We start from the raw sequence: 21,813 nt of genomic DNA on the forward strand, positions 1-21,813 counted from the left end.
TTTTTTCTCACAAAAAAAAAAAGTTACATTAATTATCTTTTTTTTTTTTTTTTTTTGTGGAAAGGGGTTTTGACCTGCGATTTTTCTAAAATGTGTGTTCTAGATGGAAATGGTAGAATTGGTTTAGACAATGAGAAAAAATGCTTATGCAAGGGGCACCTTCACTATGAGAAAGAATAGTCGGTTTTGCATAGGGTGCCTTCTTGGATAATAGCTTTCAATACTGACATGCATGAAGGGCTTAAGTGTGAGACATATGAGAGGGGCTTTAGTGCGAAAATAAAAGAAATGGTTTACAGAGTGTCTTCTTGCTTCACGACTTCAATACTTGTGAGAGAGGAGTAGGCTCAAGTGCGAGAGAGAAATGAGGGTTTGTAGGAAGTGTCTTCTTGGGTCATGACTTGAGTGTCCGTGCACATGAAAATGAGTGATAAGGGTCAGAGTGTGTCTCTTGGGGTGACGGTTTCAGTGCTCCGAAACACAAAACCATAGCATTTTAATAAAGAGAAATAATTAGTGATAAAATATTTTTGTCTCCTTAAATACAAGAACAGAGAATTTATTATTGGTGACGAAATATTTTTGTCTTCCACAACATAACCTTATGAGACGAAAAATATATTCATCGCGCAATCAATCAGAATTTATTAGTGACGAAATATTTTCATCTCCCACAACTTATTATTCAAAGATAAAAATATATTTGTTGCCCATTTAATAGAAAGATGAAACGACATCGTTTGCATGATGGAGTGTTTATTGGTGATGAAATATTTTTGTCTTCCATAACTTATCATTCCCAGACAAAAATATATTTGTCGCCTAATAAACGGAAATATGCAACGACATTGTTTAATAGGTAGGGAATTTATTGGTGACAAATTACGTTCGTCACAAAAAATATATATATTTTGTGACAAAAATGTTCATCTCCAATGAGCTAAAATAATTCGAGCCAATGCAAATGAAATTGGCACCTGAATTTTGCAGACGAAATTCTTTTTCGTCTCCTATACGTTTGAGAAAAATTAAAACAAACGACAAAATCAATATTTTGTCATCTTTGGGTTAAATTTTAAGACAAAAAAAATTTCGTCACCAAATTTTGTCACAATAATAGCCTAGATTTCTTGTATTTTGTTTCCTTGTTTAATTATTATTATTATTAGTATTATTATTATTATTATTTTCTTTTTGTGGAGAGGGGTTTATTGTGAGAAAGAATAGTAGCTTTGCACAAAATGTCTTCTTGGATAATAATGTTTGCATGCACAAATGGCTTAAATGTGAGAGAGAATAGAGGAACTTCAGTGCAAAATAGAAGAGATGGTTTATAAAGATTGTTTTCTCGAGTCACAGCTTCAATACTTGTAAGAGAGGAGACTCAAGTGTGCGAGAGAAATGAGGATTTGTAGAGGGTGTCTTTTCGGGTCACGACTTTAGTATTTGTGTGTGTGTGAAAGTAAGTGATTAAGGAAGAGTGTCTCTTAGTTTCTGACGGCATTTTAATAAAGAGAAATAATTAATGACAAAATATTTTCGTTTCAAACTCATATGTTCATTGCCTAATCAACAAAAATACAAAAACAACGTTGTGTGGGGATGGAGAATTTATTGGTGATGAAATATTTTCGTCTCCTTCAACTTAACGTTATGAGACGAAAATATATTCGTCGCACAATCAATCAAAATGCAACACAACACATGGAGAATTTATTAGTGACGAAATATTTTCGTCTCCCAAAACATATCCTTCCGAGACAAAAATATATTTGTCGCCTAATTAACAGAAAGATAAAACGAGCATGAAGGGTTTATTGGTGACAAAATATTTTCGTCTCCCATAACTTATCCTTCCCAGACAAAAAATATATTTGTCACCAAATAAATAAGAAAATGAAACGACATCGTCTAATAAGTTTGGAATTTATTGGTGACGAATTCCTTTCGTCGCAAAATACTTTAAATTTTGTGACAAAAATGTTCGTCTCCAATGAGCTAAAATAATTGGCGCCAACAAGAAAAAAAATTGGCGCCTCTTTTTTTTCTGACGAATTTATTTTTTCGTCTCCTATAGTTTTGAGAACAATTAAAAGAAACGACAAAAGTAATATTTGGTCAAGTTTGGGTTATGTTCTAAAACGAAAATAAATTTTATCACCAAATTTTAAAAATTAATTATTGAAAACTCCATACTAAATAAGGTAATGTTTTCTATTAATTTTGAAAATTACAAATTTTTTATTATTTGTTTCTCTGTATTTTTTCTCACAAAAAAAATAGCTACATTAATTATCTTTTTCTTTTTCTTTTTTTGTGAAGAGAGGTTTTGACCTTCGATTTTTCTGAAATGAGTGTTCTAGACGGAAAGGATAGAGTTGGTTCCGACAATGACAAAAAGTGCTTGCGTGCAAGAGGGGCCTTCACTGTGAGAAAGAATAGTGGGTTTGCATAGGGTACCTTCTTGGATAATAGCTTCAATGCCAGCATGCACGAAGGGCTTAAGTGTGAGACAGAAGAGAGGGGCTTTAGCGCGAAATAGAAAAAATGGTTTACAGAGTGTCTTCTTGAGTCACGACTTCAATACTTGTGAGAGAGGAGTAGACTCAAGTGTGAGAGAGAAATGAGGGTTTGTAGAAAGTGTTTTCTTGGGTCATGACTTCAAGGTCCGTGTACATGAAAATGAGTGATAAGCGTCAAAGTATATCTCTTGGGGTCACAGTTTCACGGCATTTTAAAAAACAGAAATGATTAGTGATAAAATATTTTTGTATCCTTCAATACCAGAACAAAGAATTTATTATTGGTGATGAAATATTTTTGTCTTCCACGACTTAACCTTATGAGATGAAAAATATATTCGTCACGCAATCAATTAGAATTTATTAGTGATGAAATATTTTCGTCTCCCACAACTTATTCTTCTGAAACAAAAATATATTTGTCGCCTATTTAATAGAAAGATGAAGTGACATTGTTTGCATGATGGAGTGTTTATTGGTGACGAAATATTTTCGTCTTCCATAACTTATCATTCCCAGACAAAAATATATTTGTCGCCTAATAAATGGAAATATGTAACGACATCGTTTAATAGGTATGGAATTTATTGGTGATGAATTATGTTCGTCACAAAAAAAAATTATATTTTGTGACAAAAATGTTCGTCTCCAATGAGCTAAAATAATTCGCGCCAATGCAAATGAAATTGGCGCCTCATTTTTGCACACGAATTTTTGTTTTCGTCTCCTATACTTCTGAGAAAAATTAAAACAAACGACAAAATTAATATTTTGTCATCTTTCGGTTAAATTTTAAGACAAAAAAAAAATTTGTCACTAAATTTTGTCACAATAGCCTAGATTTCTTGTATTTTTTTATTGATTTTAAACATTTGGTGACGAAATTTGGTTTTCCTCTCTAAAAATAATACATTTGGAGATGAAATTATTTCCTCTCTAAAATTTTTTACAATGGTGACGACAAATTTTGTCTCCAAAATGGCGCCAAATCTTTCACCAAATTTTCCAAGGGCGGGAAATTGTTTTGTGACGAAAAATAAAATTTAGAGACGAATAAAATTTTTGCCACCTATTGTTTTATTTGATTTTAAGCATTTGGTGACGAAATTTGGTTTTCGTCTCTAAAAATAATACAATTGGAGGCGAAATCTTATTTTCATCACTAAAACATGCATATTTGGAGACGAAATATTTTTTCGTCACGCATTTTCGTCACCATAGACCTTTTTTGTTGTAGTGCCACCAACACACTTGCACACGAGTTTAACGAGGAACGGGGAGTCCCCCGGTGAACCCTCCGATGAGCAAGTTAGAAGAAGAGGAAACGGGATGTAGGAATATGAATTAGAGATAAAAAAAACTTAACCTTCTTCTTGTCTTCAACGTTTGCTTATATCATTTGGTAATCATTTCGTTGTCCCTTCCGACCTGTCACCTTGGCCAAAAGTCTATGCTGTAGCTTACCTTGTTCAGGGTGAGGGCGTGCTGTCCCGACGGAGAGGTATTGTCGTAATAAATGCTGTGAGGAGCTGCATTAATGGCGATGTACAGTGGCAATAACTTTGCAGATCTTTATCTGCTGATGTGGCTTGCCCTTTACCTGCTACGTGTCTGAATATCATTGGTCCTTCATGCCATGTTGACTTCCAGCTGTGCGAGGCCTTATCAGTTGGGTTATGTATTGGGCCCTAAGTGGTAGACTTGGGTTGTTCGTAGTGGGTTATGGCCTTTATAGGCCTCCCCACGTCAAGTAATATAATTATCTATTTTTCTTATGTATATTTATCAAAATTTTAAATCGCTTAATGAGACAAATTAATATTTTGGGGACAAATTAATATTTTGGGAGCAAAATAAAAAGCTAGCTTTTAGCTTTTTACCCATTTTAGGTCACATTAACTCTCACATTTTTTACCCACAAAAAGACAAAAAATAGACTAAAAAAGCCAGATAGCCAGCTTTTTACCAACTTTTCAAAACACCACTAATTAATTTTTAAGTCTTATTTAAAGAATAATATGATTAGTCATCCCAACTCCTAGACTTCGCGGGCACTAGCAGATGAGCTAACAGATTTGGTTAAGTTAGGTCTAAGTTGTTGGAGGTAACATTCTCTCATTCCAAAAATTTATTTGTTTTTAATTTTATTTTTTTTCATGTGTGATTCTCTCTCTGTTGTTGGTTTGGTTTTGGTTTGGTTTCAGATTCGGTTTTAGTGAGGTTTATGTGTTTGTTTGCAGGTTTTCATGGTGGAGAAGAATTATTGGTGATTATGGTTACAATCGAAATATCAATGTCCGTTCTGTGCCAAGGATTTTGATCGGATTTTAATTTCTTCAATGAAGACCATAAAATTGAAGTAAAAAAAATGGGTAAATTTAAAATGGATATCAATTTATTTTTTATTTTTTATTGTCATTTTATTTTATAGAAAATGTGAAAATTTATTGAGAATTCAAGATTTTACTATAACATTAGGTAAATATAAAACATTTAAATATCATTGTGTTATTTATTTTTGTCTTCTTTCTATCCTATTATACAATTACAACTATTTGTTAGTTTGTTAATTATAATTCAATTAATTGAACATGAATGCTTAATATAACTTTTCATATATATTATAGTTAATTTGTTACACCTATAGTTGTATATAATAGCATAATATATAGGGATAATCTCTAAATATAATTTCTATTTTTTTTATGTGATTAAATAGTCCATCTTAAATAGTTAAAGTAATTCATATAAAATCAAAAATTTTATTCAAATTTAAAATCAAATTAGATAAAAAAAAATTAAAAGAAAATGATGAAATTTTGAAATATTTTGAAACCTTCTTATTCTTAAAGACTAGAAATCTGTGTGTGTATTATATTCATATTGTATTTTTAGTTATGAAATTGAAATAAAAAAAATATAACTTAAATTATTGGATTAATAATATAAACATCATATTAATTATTGTTAAATATTACATCACTTCACATTTAATAATAAAATTGTATATTTGTCTTAATTATAACTTTTAAATTTGTATATTTTCATAACAAGAAGTGGTATGTCATAATCTCATTTTATCAGATTTAACTTTTTTTTTAATACAAATTATCAAAATTGCACTAATTAGACTTATATATGTATATATATATATTAATTTTTTAAAACTAATAATTTAAAAAGTTATAAACATAAAAGTTAACTTATAAATTTTATATATACCACAAGACAAAATATTAAATTATTTCAAGATAATTATAATATTTTTTTTTAATTTATAAATAATAAACAATAACAAAAGTCACTTGTAGATGAAAGTTATGGCCACGTATTTCTTTAAAAATTCACCGCCTCGAACGTAATTCTATAATATTTAGGAGTTGTTTGGGATGTCATAAATAAGTATACTTTTTGAATTTTTAGATTAAATAGTTGAGAAAAAAATATGATTGTTTGGGTTAACTTTTTGATTTTTTATGAAAAAATGTGTATTAAAATATTATATAAATTAGTGTGTAGTTAGAGTGTAGGAGAAGATTAGAGGGTGACTTGTACCTCCCACAAATCTGCAAAGTGGAATAGATGGCAAGAAGTAATTGTCTACTTTTTTGGCATTGCACTGGACGGTGCTATTTGGCTCGTGAGGGCCATCACAGGTCCCTTTTTAATAATCTGAACCGTTAATGTGTTGAACTCGTCGATTATTATATGCCTGTAAAAAATTACGTTAATCGGATATTGATAGCTATCTGATCATATTTGTTTTTTCCAACCGTTAATTATAACATCTTTATTTTTTTATACAAAGCTGAGTTGATCATGTAGTTATCGATATCCAATCAATGTGATTTTTTACAGGCATATAATACTCGACGAGTTCTACACATTGAGTGGTTCTGATTAACAAAACGGGACCCTTGATGAGTCCCCACAGGCCGAACAACAGTGTGGTAAAATTGCACCCAACTGTGCAACTTTTTGTCACACAACCGCAGCACGGATCTGATTTCGTCAAATTGATGTGTTGGTGAATAGTGATAAAATTAATTTTTTAATATTTTTTTTTGGTAAATAATGATAACTTTTTAATTTTTTAAATAATTTTTTAACTTTTTAACTTTTTTGTGGCATGCCAAACTTGGCCTTAGTCAAAATCATTTATATCTTCTTGTCAACATCGACAATGAACAGACACATTTTACCTACCCGCACGTCAAAACAATCAAACTCATTTTTTAATGGACCTGAAGTGTCTCGGGTCCCAAATCGACAGTCCAGTCCCGTGCATCTTATTGAGCTAATTTTTAGTTTTTATTTTGATAATTTAAATTATTTTTATTTTAAATTTGTCAATTATATTATTTCGAATTTTTTTTAAATCAATCAAATAATGATAATTTTATGTTTGGGTCATTTTTGTATGAATCTTTTATTTTTTTACTTTCAATTTTTATTTTTTTATACAAAATTGATCCAAGCACCTAGTCACTGTTATCATGTTGCCTTTATTTTTATAGGAATGATGTACTCGACTAATCTTAAAATATAAACGATTTACACATCATCAAAACGATGCCCAAAAATGAGCCCAATGAACCAAGCAACACCTATCCAATCTGATTTCGAACTGTAAAGAAGTTAGTCTCTTTGTTATTTATTTCACATCCACCAAATTATTCTCTCAAATTTATTGATCATGTTCAGTCCCGCTAGGTAGCTCCAATTCATTGTGGCGTCGTTTTGGCACCTTTTTTTTTTCTCTTCTTTTTTTTCTTTTTTTTCCTTTTCTTCTTCCTCTTCTTCCTTCCTCCTCTGCTCTGTTTTGCTCTTTGAAAAAATCTAAATCTAAATCTAAATCCAAAAAAACAAAATCAAATCTACACAGATCTACACAAATCTACCAAAATCTAAATCAAAAAAATCAAAAAAACAAACAAGATCTACACAAATCTACCAAATCTACACAAATCAAAATCTACCAAATCTACACAAATCAAAAAATCAAAATCAAAACCAAAACCAAAACCAAAACCAAATCCAAAAACAAACCCACAGCAACAGAGGAGAGGAGAGGAAAGAGATAGAGCAGAGACAAATCTATGTGTGTATACACACAAAGGACCATCGCGACGGTGATGGATCTTTCTTCTCTCTTCCTCCATCTTCTCTCAACAAATCTATGTGTGTGTATACACAAATCTGTGTATACATACAGAGGACCATCGTGAGGGTGATGGCGACAGCGCTAGTGGGTGGATCTTTTTTCTCTCTTCCTCCCTCTTCTCTCTTTCTTCTCACTTCCTCCATCTTCTCTCTCTTCTCTCTTCTCTCTTCTCCCTATTTCAGAGAGAAAAGAGAGGGAAAAAAAATCCAAAACGACGTCGCTTTGAAATTGGGCCATTCGAGCCTCGAAAATTTCGAGTTACCAAGCAATTTTTGATCATGTTTTATCATGACAATATGGCCTTGTTCGAGAAATTGAATATTTTAGTTAGTTATTTGATTTTTTTAGTTATTTTAGTTTGACTAAAAAAGTTGCGTTTAAAAAAGTTGATTGACTTTTTTTGTAATTAATTTGATAGTTGTAAGAAAAAAAATAAAATGATTATAAGTTAGGTGTGACATTTTGTCTTATTAGCTATTTTAGCTTATTTTTGTCTTTTAGTGAGCTATTTTAGCCCAACTCTCTTCTCAAACAAGGCCTACACACATATATATGTATATATACACTAGCGGTAACCCATGCTATACACAGACAAGTAACACAAAATGATAAATAATGTTGAACATGTTAAAAATTAACAAGTAAATACTATGATATTAATTTAGATGGGTATTAAATAGTATATTTGAGTGATATCACTACGTTTATATAGGTATGCACCACTAGGGCTGCAAATGAACAGAGCCGTTCATGAACAAACTCGAGCTTGGCTTGGTAAGAGCTCGTTCGAACTCGGTTCGTTAATTTTTTTTGCTGTTCAAGCTCGAACTCGAGCTCGTTAAATTTTTAATAAACAAGCTCAAACAGTCTAAAGCTCGGCTCGTAAGCTCGGCTCGTTTAATATTTATTATTTATATATTAAATAATATAAAATTATGTATAAAAAATAAGAGAAATATGCTATTTATATATTTAAAAAATATAAATGTAAATAATACTCAACTATAGATAGTATATTTATATAATAGTGGTAGTAGATACTATTATTTTAGTAAAATATGGACTTTTTTTTAGTATGTTTATATATTTGTATATATAATTATATAATCAAAGTTTTAATTGTAACTTTAGTCTCATATGCAAGTATAAATTTATAAATTTTTTAGCTCGTTAAGGTTCGTGAACAGGCTCGAGCTCGAGTCGAGCCTAAGCCAACTCGGCTCGAGTTTGGTTCGTTAAATTTTTATTGAGCTTGAGCTCGTTAAAATCTTAATAAACAAGCCCAAACACACTAAAGCTCGGCTCGGCTTGACTCGTTTGCAGTCCTGTGCACCACTAATTCAATTTTTTGAAACACACTCAATCAGATAAACTCAACTGAAAATGAAGATCAATAGTGAAATTCTATAAATATAAGTTTAAATTTGAAGATAAACTATAAGAATATTGAAAGTGAAAATTTGATAAATTTTAGAGAAAATAAATAAATTCAACTGAAAATCAAGAGCAAGAGTGGATTTTGTAAATATAAGATAAAGATTAAAAAATTAAGTTTAAATTTGAAGATAAGCTACAAAAATATAGAAAAAAAATAAAATTAGACAAATTCTAGAAAAATGAGGAAGACAGAAATTCAGTAAATATCAAATGAACATTGAAAAATAAAATAAAACAAAATAAAATTTAAAAATTCAAAAATAAGATAAGATAAACTTGAAAATAAAAATAAAATCTAATATACCTCTAATAATAGAAAAAAAACCGGAGAGGGTAGTAGTTTAAAAATAGAATAAGAGTGAAATAGCACAGATAATATTTTAAAATTTGTAAATAAAATTTAAAAAAAAGAATTAAAATAGTAGGTTAAAAATTAGATAAGATTTAAGTGCCACTTATAATTTTTTAAAATTTAAATTTTGTGTTGTTAAAAAATAAGCAATTATGTTGTCTTATTATAAAAATTTTAACTCTATTTTGTATCTATTACCTATAATTTTAAACAATTTTTGTATTCTAAAGCTACTTAATTAAAATTATAAAAAAAAAATCAAAGGATTACCTTTTTTATTTTTTTGTTTTTTTGTGTCTATAACTTATAAATTTTAGCAATTTGTGTATTTTGAAACTACTAAATAAAAAAAAATAGCATCACTTTTCTTTTTAAAACATTAATCAATTTTATTTTTACTGTATTATATGATAATATAATCATTCTTTTAAATAATATTATCTTAAGCATAGAATGCGCATGACTTGAATATTTCTCTGGTAGTGACATGTGTTATGCATGCGAATATAAAATTCAACAATCAATGAAAAAAATTTCTTACCTATGATTTTTGTTTAAATACATAAAATATATTTATTTAAATTAAGTTTTAAAATTTTGATTATGAATATGTAATTGTTTATAATTTCAACGCAGCATAGTTGAATAATAATTTTGTTTATAAGAAATGAACCAACCTTTTATTGAAGTATTTACATATTGAATCCAATCTGTTTAAAAATTACATGACATTCAATAACATAATTGAAATTAATTATTAAATAATAATTAAGTAAAAAACATAGATTTTTTGTTATCTACATATAAAGACTATTATAAGTTGAAAATAAAATAGTTTATTTGCATATTTATTAAGGAATTTTAGATCCAATCTTGAGATTCAAATATTCCTTTGTGCAAAGGACTTTTTATTGCAAAAGAGAAACTCATCATTTTAAAGTCTAATCCTACTTAATTAATATACTCCCTACATATATGCAAAGAAATAAATTTAAACCCATGAATAGCTCAAATTATTAAAAAATAAAAATGTAAGCAAAAATATTGTAGAGTTACATAATTAAATTTAGTTACATTTGGATTTAAATTGAGTGTCCTCCTTATATATTACAACAAAAAAATTTATATAATTGAAGAAAAAACTATAATGAAAAATAAATGAGATTGTACAAAAACTTCCTTTAAACTCATGAATGTTCTTCTCAATTGGTAATATTTTTCAAAAAAAAAAAAAAAAACCGTGTGAACTCCAACTACATCGCAAAACATCACTCTTTTGTGTTGGTCTTTTAGCCTTTTGTTGCCTCTGTTATTTTTTTTTCCTGTGCATTGTAGTTGTAAAATTTTAAAAAAATGAATAATAGATTTTGTAGGTGTAATAACCTGGATTTTTTTTTATTTAAAATAGCCAATGTATAATTTAATTGAGCAAATTTTTGAATTTGATTGCTGTGTAAATTCTGTGCGAAAACAGTTCGGTTTTGTATTTTTTAAAAATAGGTCCCAATCTCAGAAAATTATGAAATTTTTATATGTTGTTCCCATATGAGTCTAGCACGTTGGACAAATATTTCAGAATTTAATGATGAGTATTTATTTTTTGAAAATTCACGGACTGATTGGTGTTCAGTTTAATTTATAACAGAATTTGAAATTTAGTTTCCGGTGTTTAGACCAGGATTTGAGATAAATTTGTTAGGTCTATTTTAGTGTATAATTGGATCAAGTTTGACTTATGGGTGAGGCCCATGACTTAGATTTAATTTTATTTAAACTTGTTTTATGACTCGTGTTTAACTGTTTGGCCCTTTTTAATTAAGTGATTGGTAGTAATTACATTGGAAGTTGTTATTATTTATTATATAGGATTATAATAAATATTTGATAGTTGATTTTATGGTGTGTATCATATGGCGAAAAATTATATATTTTATAAAGAATGAAATATGTATATATTTAATAGTGAACAAAATATTATATTCTGTGGAATATAAAAATATTATATTTTATGGTAAGAAAAATTATATCATTTTATAAATTATGTTATATAATTTTAAGATATTATTATAAAATTAATTATATCAATCGATAATTAAAGACTACATTAATTTTAATGGGTGACAGCCCACGATGGGCTGCCCCAACCCTCTTTTCCTTCCTTTTTGACTGGACTATGCTGGAAGCAGAGAGTTGATGTTTCAACACACACAAACACACATTCTCTCTCTCTCTCTCTCTCTCTCTCTCTCTCTCTATCAGCGTCCCCCCTCTCTTTCTTTCTCTCTCTCTCTCTCTCTCTCTCTTTTCTCCATTGATGCTCAATCTTTAAGCTTGAAATGAGAGTCCTTAGAGTGAGATTTTGCAAAAATGTTGTAAATGAAAGTTGGAGAGCTCGTCGTGATCTTTGCAATGGTATTCTCAAATTCATGATCGGATGATGTTTGCATTTTCAGATTGCTTTCTTCATATTTGAGGTAGGGACTTTTTCATATTACTACATTAAAAATATATTATGGTTATTTTGAGAAAATATATATTCATAGGAGGCATTACATATATATATAGATATATATATATTTTGAGATTTTTGTTTGGTAACTTTTGGAAGAGAAATAATGTTGAAATGTTAAGAATATTGTTATTTTGAAGTTGATTTGGAAAAATCATCTTGTGTTGGAAATACTTGTTAAAAATTTGAAAATAAAATAAAATAAATAATTGTATGTGTTGTATCTACCTCATATTATGGTTAGATAATTTATTTTGGAAAAATAATATTGAAATATTTATCTCGTCTTTGAGTTTTGGAATTTATTTTTGAGAAGAAAAATAAATTGATATTGATGAATATGGTGTGAATTGTTAAGTTGAGATTATATAATGATTTTGGGATTTAAGACTCTAAAAGTGTGATATTCATGATGTTTTTGTTTATGTTAATTTATTAATTTTAGAAAAGTTGTGAAATTGTGGTTTGTAGAGATTTGGAAAAAATGGCTAGGCTTGAAATGTGAGGGTATTTTGAGTGATGAGTCATATGAATTTATGTTTGGTGGTATTAATTTGGAAGATGGTGAATTTAATAGATTTACTAATTTGATGAATTAAATTAGTTTGGTTAATATTTAAAATCCTTCGTAATTAAAGGGGTGTTATTGGGTTTAAATTCCTAACTTTTAATATTATGAGATTAAAAAGTGATGATGTTGACCAAGAATAAGATTTGGAGAATTAAGCGAGATTGAGTTGATGTGATATGGTATTTGGTACATAGTTTTACTAGTTGAGTTATGTTATCATAATAATATCTAAAATTCATATATGAGATATTCAAATTGTTTTGGAAGATTTTGACAATAAAAGAAAGGAATATGATTTTAGCTTGTTTGGAGCAAATGGATGAATTGGATTAAAAGAAGAATGAGTTATCAAAATTTTTATTTATTTACTTTTCCTTGGTTTAATTTGATGCGGTTGATGTTGATAATCGGAAAGTGAACACTCACGTTATATTTTTATATTTATAGTCAATAGAAGATTTTGATATAATTGATTTAATGTTAGAATATTCACTTATACTTATTGAGAATTATAATTGAACTTGAAGATCTCGAGATTTCACTTGCATGAGAAAAATGAGAATTTGATTCTATTTAATGTTTAGAATGTGGATGAGTTTTGAAAAGATTGTAATTACATTTCATTGATAAAGCATCTGAGTTAGAAATCGATGAAAACTTAAACCCACTTTGGTGTCATATGTTATTACTATTGATGAACCTATTGCTTAGAAATTTTAGTTTTGATAATTGGTAGGGGATTGCCATGTTGGTGTTTAAATGAGGAGATTTTTGGAAAGGTAAGAAAATGTTTGACTTTGGGAGTTTGTTTTATATAAGGAATATTGTTGAATTGTCATGAAAAGACTAAGTTAGAAGTTGTTGATTTACATGTGGTAAATACATGAACATTGGCATTGTTATATTATCTCTTGGGATTGTATCATGATATTACATTGATAGGGATATGGAAATTGATCACAATGGAGAATTGTGTGGAGGAAATTGGAAATGAAATCATATGAAGGATTGTACATTTTGCATTGTCATTTTATCGAACCACTATTGAAATTGATTTTTTAATCTTGCATTGGAAGGTTATGGTTTTAAAAGAGAAATTGTTTTATGAAACAAGATCTATTGTTTTGTTTTTGGTAAATACGTTGGTAAGTCTGGATAGGGGGTTAGTTGGTATTGGTTAAGTTGGCCTGAGTGTCCATGGTGAAAGACAAGAAATCTGCGCGGATAGGTGTCGAGCCTTCCGATTAACACCGGTAAAAATGACAATTTGATAATACTTGTATAGTCTACTTGCAGACACCAGCCTAAGGATTACCTGAGTCGTATTTACCACCTTAGAATTTTATTGAAATTGTTGGATTAATGTGTTTTCAAATTGGCATTGTGCATAAAATTTTCAAAAGATGAGAAAAATATTTTGAGCATGACATGGCATATGCATTCATCTCATAAGACTATATAAAATGTATTTGATGCTTTGTTAGATGCCATTATGAATTATTTAATTATTTGATTCAATTAACAATGAGGTAATTGAATGAATTAAAAAAGGATGTTATGTTGCCATTAAAACATGTTTATTTATTTAAGTTAACTAGTTATGGTTAATTAAATAAATAGGATTTAAGGGATGATGTAATAGAATCGTATAGTTTTTGACATTGTATGATTTCAAGTATATGTATGATTATCTTTGTACTCGCATATCTCTTAATGTTTTAATATGAGACTGTTTGGTGAGCTAGTGGTTGCTCACCCCCTTCCTGTACATATGTGCAGGAAATGTTTTTTGGATTTGAAGATCAAACAATGAGTTTTACCATTTCATAAGTGTAATGTAGTGATGGATTGTACTACTTTATTTGTTTGTTTGGCCGAGTGCTATTATTTTGTAAAGAGTAGTGTCCTATCTTTTATTGTAAGCCTCAGGGCATTTTTTTTTATTTGTATGTAAATGTCTTTATTGTATCACGAGAGGGAACATGTATATTTAATTATTCATCATTTCATCAAATGATGAATTGCCATTTGTAAATGAACTTAATTAATGAATATTGATAATGTTATCCAAGTAATAAAATTTAGGGCGTGACAGTAGGTATAAGCGCATATATTACATTGTTATAATTTCAACAACTTACTTAGATTATAAAGCAAAAAAATAAATAAATACACCAAATAAACAAAAATTAAAAAAAAAAAAACCTACAAATGAAAAAGAGAGCAAAAAATATAATATGAGATTTAAAACATATGCTTCTTTTCACATAAGATGCCAAATTTTTTGCATAATTGGTTAAATTACCTGTTTAATTTCTTTGCAATGTCATTTCTATTCTACAATCTTTTTGTCTAATTTCATATTGTCATGGAAGTTGGGTTTTGAGATTTATATGTTTAAATTTTTTTTTAAAATTTTTTTTTGATATATCTTTGGATAAGATATAAATCTGATGAAGAAATTTGAAATAGATTTGGGTAAGATATAAATCTGATGAAGAAATTTGAATTAGAGTCAAACTCTCTAGTGGAGAAATATGAATTAAAGTCAAATTCATCTTTTATCTTTAAATATTTTGAAAATCTTTTATCTTGAAATATATGGAAACTCTCTTATCCATATGATATCATATATATCCAGGCTCTAAGTAATTAAAAAGTGAAATAAAAAATTTAAAAGAGAAAAGAAAAAAGAAAAAAGGAAAATAGAATGAGAGAAGAATGGATATGCCACGTAAGAAAGAGTTTCATGAGATGTTAGGATTGAGAGTTTAGAATTTTTTAAAAGATCGCTACATTTGCTTATATATAGTATATATATATATATATATACATGAAAAATGATATACAAGCTCATTTTCTAAATTCAGTGATATATTAACATGATGATTTATTGATAATTAGAGAATAAATGAAAAAGAGAATTGATTTAGATATTTAATAGAGCGCCACATCATTAGGTGTAGAAAGCAAGTTTAATTTTTTAAATTGAATAACAATACTCACATATATATATAGTTGGGAAAGACTATGATACACACCTTTGAGAGGTGTGTGTACCATATGTACCTTATAACAATAGAAGAAAATGATATAATTTCATACTTTCTGAGTCATAATTAAAAAAAAAAAAATCATAACCACACACAAATGAAACATAATTAAAAATCTCAAAATAATGTTATAACTAAAAAAGAAAATTAATTATACTTATAAAAAAATGGCATAATTAAAATTATATGGTAAGAAGTTTGCATAATAGAATTCTTTTATATTCTTTTATATAGTTACACAATTAATTACCACGGTTTATTCACATTAATAGTCTTTTTAATAGGCATTTTGAAGATAGGAGCATTGTAATACTCCTTTGTGTAATTCTCAGTTGTCATAGAAAATTGGTTTCCCTAAAAATGTGATCCATCATGAAGAACCACCAACCTAAAAAATAATGAGAATAATAATAAAAATAACCAAACAAAACGGGACCTGGGGATCAAGTCATATTTTTTCGAATCATTTAGGGTGATTTGAATGATTCATATTGTAAAATTTGTTAAGTAAATTATTTATGTAAAAAATTAAATTGATTGAATATCTCTAACTTTGTGACAAGAGCACATTTATTTTTTTTAAAAATAAACAATTAACATTATTTTGATAATCTTTTTAAAACAATTATATTTGGATCATAGGATTACGAATTCTCAATTAACTTAAATTTTTATAAGAATAATATATTCGACGAACTTTACAAAATAAACGGTTTGAATAATAATATATAAAAAAAAAACTCAAGACAGGGGGTGTTTGGTGTGGCTTTTTTGAGCCAACTTATGGCTTATGCCTTTTAAAAAGTTATTTTGGACTGTTTAGTTAAACTTATTTCAAATAACTTCTTATTCTAACAACTTATTTTAAGTTAAAAAAGCTGATTCTGAGAAGCTGCTCACCACTTGCTTCTGATTATTAGCTTCTGCTGTGGACATGTTAATTTACGGTTATACTCTTAGATTTTTTTATTTTTTATTTTTAAAAAAATAGAAAAAGATCCAAATGGACTATAAAATATTATTATTTTTTTTTTATGAGAAATGTAGACAAATAGTGAATAATAAAAAATAAAAGTTAATTGAAAAAGCTACTTCACAGCTTATTTAACAAACACTACTCAGCAACTTAAATCTATAATCTAACAGCTATACCAAACAGATTAACAACTTCTGATTAAAGTCATAATCTATAATCTGTTAAGTTATAATTTTTAATCTGTTTTAACAGCTACACCAAACAGGACCATAATCTCCCACCGGGGCATCACATATCCCGAGTCCAACAGAGTGACAGCAAAGCGAATGAATGGTTGTCACATATAGTTCGTTATATAAAAGCAAAACGAACTAGATAGAATTTGATATTTAACAAATTGAATGAAGCACATATACAACCATACACAGCAAATGAACCATTGAGAAGATTCTATGATTAATTCTCCGTTCTTATATCTGTGTTTTTATTTTTTATTTTTTATTTTTGGCAGCGAAGAGAGACTATATTTGAATTAAGGGTCGTCCATTTTGAATTGTACCAACCTTATACTACACAACTGATCATGCCCTATCGAAAAGGAAAATAATTTTAGCTCAAATTAAACCCAAATTTGATCCCTAGAAATACAAAACAACCCAAAAAATGCATCTGATCGAGACTATGTAAGACAAGGGGGACAAAAAATGAAAGCCTAACAACAAAAAATAAATTTACCATGGCTTGGTTTGGTATATCTGAGCTTGCAAACACAAGAAGAGAGAGTAAACACCAAGGTTCCTTAAGTTGTGTTTAATGTGTACTTCATGGATTTGGAAAAAAAGAAAAAAGAAAAAGGGTATTTAAAATGTAAGTACCATTCCCTCACCAAAAAATTCTTCCCCAACTCCTTGAATCAAACACAAGAAAAATTCAACCCCAATGAAGTAATAGTAATAAAATACAAATACAAAACAATTCCAAAAAAAAAAAAAAGAAAAAAAGAAAAGGAAAAACATTTAAGTTTATGCTCTAAGGGGCAGTTTGTTTTTAGAAATAGAATAAAGGAGATTAATAATAAGGAAATTGTTAGTAAATGAATTAAGTAAAATTGTATTTATTTTGATGATAGTTATTAATGTGGAGATTATTCAATTATTTTTTTAGAAAATAAATATAAAATAATAAAATAAATAAAACCATGGTTTTTAACCAAAAAAAAAATACAAAAACATTAAACATTAATGTTCAAATGTGTTGCCCAACATGTAAAAAAAAAAAAATTTGAACTTGACCTAGGACCAGTTGGAAGATCGATTGATTAACCGGCCGAACGTTCGAACAATCATCCCTCGAATATTCAGTAACACTCTAATTCAAAAGAACTATTTTCTAATACTATCTTTTCGCTCCGAACGTTCAAGACCTTTCATAATTCAAAGAGATTACGAACCTAGACCTCTATAAACAAAACAAACATACTCCGGACTGCTAGTGCGGAAAACAAACGGGCCCAAAAATCCACCTTTGCAAACAAAACCCAAAAAAAAAAAAAAAAAAAAAAAAAAAATCAAACCAAGAAAAACATAACAGCCAAAACAAGGAGACATAAAAACAATAAAGAGTACAAAATAACATAAAAGGGAACAAATATACGCTTACCTTTGATCCACTTTCAACATCTACCTCTGCAAATAACCAAAAAAAAAAAGAAGAAGAAAAAAAACAACCATGAAACAAAGAAAATTGAATGCTGGTAAAACAATATGAAAATAATAATAATAATAATAATAATAACAATAGTAATAATAATAATGAAGAAAGGGCAAAGAATACAAAATCACAATTTTGGGGGAAAGTAAAATAAAATCGACAGATGGGTAAAGAAAACTAACGAAAATTCAAATGAACTGGGTCATTCAAAGAACAGGAAGCCTAAATACTTCAACAAAATCGAGAAAGGAGAGCAAGAGAGAACACAGAACCAAACCTGAGAAAAATAATGGAGAAATCTTCAAGAGGAGAAAGAAAATACACTAGAATATAAAGGAAAACAAAAGACCGAAGATATTTGAGCTTAACCGACAGAGTAAATGAGTAATCAACGGCAGAATTTTGAAAAGATGATGCGAAAGCCAGGTGATCTCATGATGAAATGTGACAGATAAAAGTTAGTGGCCAATTGAAAAAAAAAAAAAAAAAAAAAAAAAAAACCAAATTTATAAAATAATAATGTTATAATTTATTTAATTTTTATACTACTTTTGATATATCACCTTGGGCATGTTTGATTGGATGGATTAGAGTATAAGATTAAGATTATTAATCCGTGGGCCCAATTATCCTATGTTTGTTTTAACATTTTGGTTTAGGATTATTAATTCAATGGATAATTAATCCAACAAATTTGTAGGATTATTAGTAATGGGGTAGGGGTGAGATTATTAATCTAATCCTATTAATCCAATTGGATAATAAATACCACACTAATTTGATTGGATTATTAATACCTCACTATTAATCTTTTGAATCAAACATAGCCCTTATGTATTATTGATGTAATAGATTCTATTACTTAAGAGTGGAATCAAAATTTTAATTCTGGAGGAGCCCAGATATGTATAATTTTTTTATTTATCAATTGTTAAAATTATCATATTTCATTTTAAAAATGAAAAATAAATTAATATTTAATACTAAAGTAATACACAACAAATTAATATTTATTTAGTTTTATCATGATAAGAAGAGAAGTCATATCTATTCAACTTTAACATATAAATAAAATAAAAATTATAAATTAATTGATATATATATATATATATATATTTTGGGTATATATCAACCCCGTTATCTATTGAAGTGAAATTAAGTCTTCAATGAGTAACTCGAGTTTTGAAAAAAAACACCACTCTACAAGGGAAGTCCCTCAATTGAATCTTTGTGAGTTCTCATGATGGTAAATAAGATATGATTAATGCAATAATATTATTAAATTTTACTTTGAAAAACAAAAACAAACAAAGGTTAAAGGTGTATTAGGGGTGTAAAATCAGCCTACGAGCACACGACCCACCTAAAGCCTGCTCTCGGCCTAGTACAGCCCAGACCTGAGAACCTGTGCTTGGGTCGTCTGTTTTAAGGCTAGTCCTGGTCCACTAGCCCGCTCAAGGCCCGACCCAACCCGCCCGAGGCTCACATCCATTTCCAAGCTATTTTGGTGGGAAAAAAACATAAAACTTTTGTGGAAAAAAATAAAGAAAATGAAAAAAATAGTCAGGCCTACCCCAAGTTTGAGCCTCGGCCTGGCCTAAATTTTTGCGAGAGCCCGCTAGGTCCAACAACGTGCAAACCTGAGCCCGAGTTCAGGTGGGTCGGGCCGGTCCATTTTTACACCCGTAGGTGTATATTTAGTTGGTATTTTCATTCTTTTTTACATCACATAAAAGCTTGTTTTATATATATATATATATATATAAAGAATTTTCCAATATTTTTATATATTGGATGATAGCTAACAAGGGGACCATATGTAATAAGTGAAAAGTCTTGGATAGCAATAAAACAATTCAAGCAGCATTTCTTACATGGGACAAGGAGCCAAGGCCCTTGATAGTCTATTTGTGACGATTTAGGTCAAGATCTAAGCTTTTTATCAAAAATTTGACTTAGTCTGAAAATTTTCTAAATACAAAATTTGAATTTTTCAAAATTTACGATTTTGAAAATAATATTTGGCAGTAATTGTTCTTTATATATCAAATAATCTAATTTGATTTTATGGGATTTTTCTACAATGTATTGATCACTTTACTTCAACGTCAAACTTAGAAATTTCAGTCGAAAAATTATTTTTGTACTAAAACTGGGGGAGTCACTTTCGATTGAATTGGATATTGATTTTTTTGTATTTTTCTTTGAATCCAAATGAGGGGTATTCCTTATTTACATTGTAAACTTAAGTAAATGAAATATAAATGTAAAAGGCTAAATGAAAGTATTTACATATGAAAATAAGGTTGATGTGCTGGGAGTGCCTTAGAAACTATGCTATGTAACTAAATAGTCACTTTAGCGGAGATGCGAGGCTCCTAGTATTTTAACTGTAGACCTGCAAAACTTCTAAGTGATTGCGTTCACCGCTTAAGCAGTAAAATGTTCCCTCGAGCTGTCTATTCAGGATCAGCACTTTAAAAGTCATTTTTATCCCATTTTTCCTCATTCTTTCCATATTCTCTCTCCTCTCTGTCTTTCCAGCCATTGTTGAGCTTCAAAGCTCTTCAAATCTTGCATTTTATCTCCTTTAGTGAGAATTTTACCCTAGTCCCATTTACAAAAATGATGAGCACGACGAGGGCTTTCTATTAATTAGAACAGATCGTGTTTTCGTTGAAGCTGGTCTTCTGGATATCTTCCTCTTCTTGCTAAAGCTAGGGATTTCTTCGCTTCTCCTCAATATCTTCGTATAGATAGATAGGTGGTATGTTTTTATTACATAAAACCTTATATTGAAAGGGATTTTCTTGAAAAGCATGTAGAGGGAGTTAGTGTTCTAGACAAAAGAGTTAAACATGTGATTAAAGTAGATTATGGAAGTTTTGGTGTCTTGAAAATATGATTATGTACTTTAAGGTGGAAAGCCCCAAATTTTATCCAAACCCTAGTTTTGATTTTATTTTAGCATGGGGTTTTCTTCAATTGGTCTTTGATTCTTGAAATTGAGTTGATGCTTGATTGAAATTGAGCATGATTGTTGATTATTAGATGTTATGAGAACAATTCTTGTGGGGTGGGTTCATGTTATGGTAATTGGTGATGGAATTTGATGTTATGAACTATGGAAGTATATGACATTAAATGGGTTGTGTAAATTAAATAAAAGAAGTTGTGATTGAAGTTTGAGAAAAACAAATCATCTTTCTTTATAAAGAAGAAATTTTACCTTGATTATTAAATGGTGTAATTTTTGTAAATTGAAATGAGGAATTGAAGGGTGAAAGTTTTGGAAAGAGGGTTTGTTTCCTTCTGGCTTATGACCGGTAAAGTGTGGCGCTTGATAGAGGTTCCACCTTCCTTCCCAAGTAGTGCTCGGTAAAGTGTGTGGATTGTTGGGCTATATGGAGGTTCCGCTTTCTTTCTAATTAGCCACCGGTAAAGCGTGGTGCTGGAGATAGGTTCTAGCTTTCCTTCCAGAGTAGCACCCGGTAAAATGTGTTGGAATGGCTTGGTTGG

The 21,813-nt window shown here is 29.0% G+C and overlaps 1 protein-coding gene and 1 long non-coding RNA gene across 13 annotated transcripts in view; one reads left to right on the forward strand and one right to left on the reverse strand.

Annotated features, from left to right (window-relative positions):
* The window catches only part of LOC114268018 (BURP domain protein RD22-like), a 56,462-nt gene extending 37,742 nt beyond the window's left edge, over positions 1 to 18,720 (reverse strand). For 3 of the 12 annotated variants that reach the window (XM_082924914.1, XM_082924904.1, XM_082924906.1), the window contains exons 1-2: positions 18,477 to 18,592; positions 18,244 to 18,269 (exon numbers count right to left, since the gene is read on the reverse strand). Coding sequence is in view for 2 of the 12 variants with exons in the window: in XM_082924904.1 (XP_082781030.1) it covers positions 18,244 to 18,263 (20 nt within the window). In the remaining 10 variants the exon portion in view is untranslated. Of the gene's footprint in view, positions 1 to 18,243; positions 18,270 to 18,476 lie in introns of all 12 variants that reach the window. The other 9 variants (XM_082924913.1, XM_082924905.1, XM_082924910.1 and 6 more) reach the window with 6 other exon arrangements.
* On the forward strand, positions 11,724 to 14,635 carry LOC145824638 (uncharacterized). The gene is made up of 2 exons (XR_014366483.1): positions 11,724 to 11,949; positions 14,335 to 14,635. It is a non-coding gene; the product is annotated as an uncharacterized LOC145824638 (long non-coding RNA).
* Positions 18,721 to 21,813: the final 3,093 nt, after the last annotated feature.

Source organism: Camellia sinensis, chromosome 4 (assembly GCF_055761805.1).
Source record: "Camellia sinensis isolate YWXY chromosome 4, ASM5576180v1, whole genome shotgun sequence".
Classification (NCBI taxonomy): domain Eukaryota; kingdom Viridiplantae; phylum Streptophyta; class Magnoliopsida; order Ericales; family Theaceae; genus Camellia; species Camellia sinensis.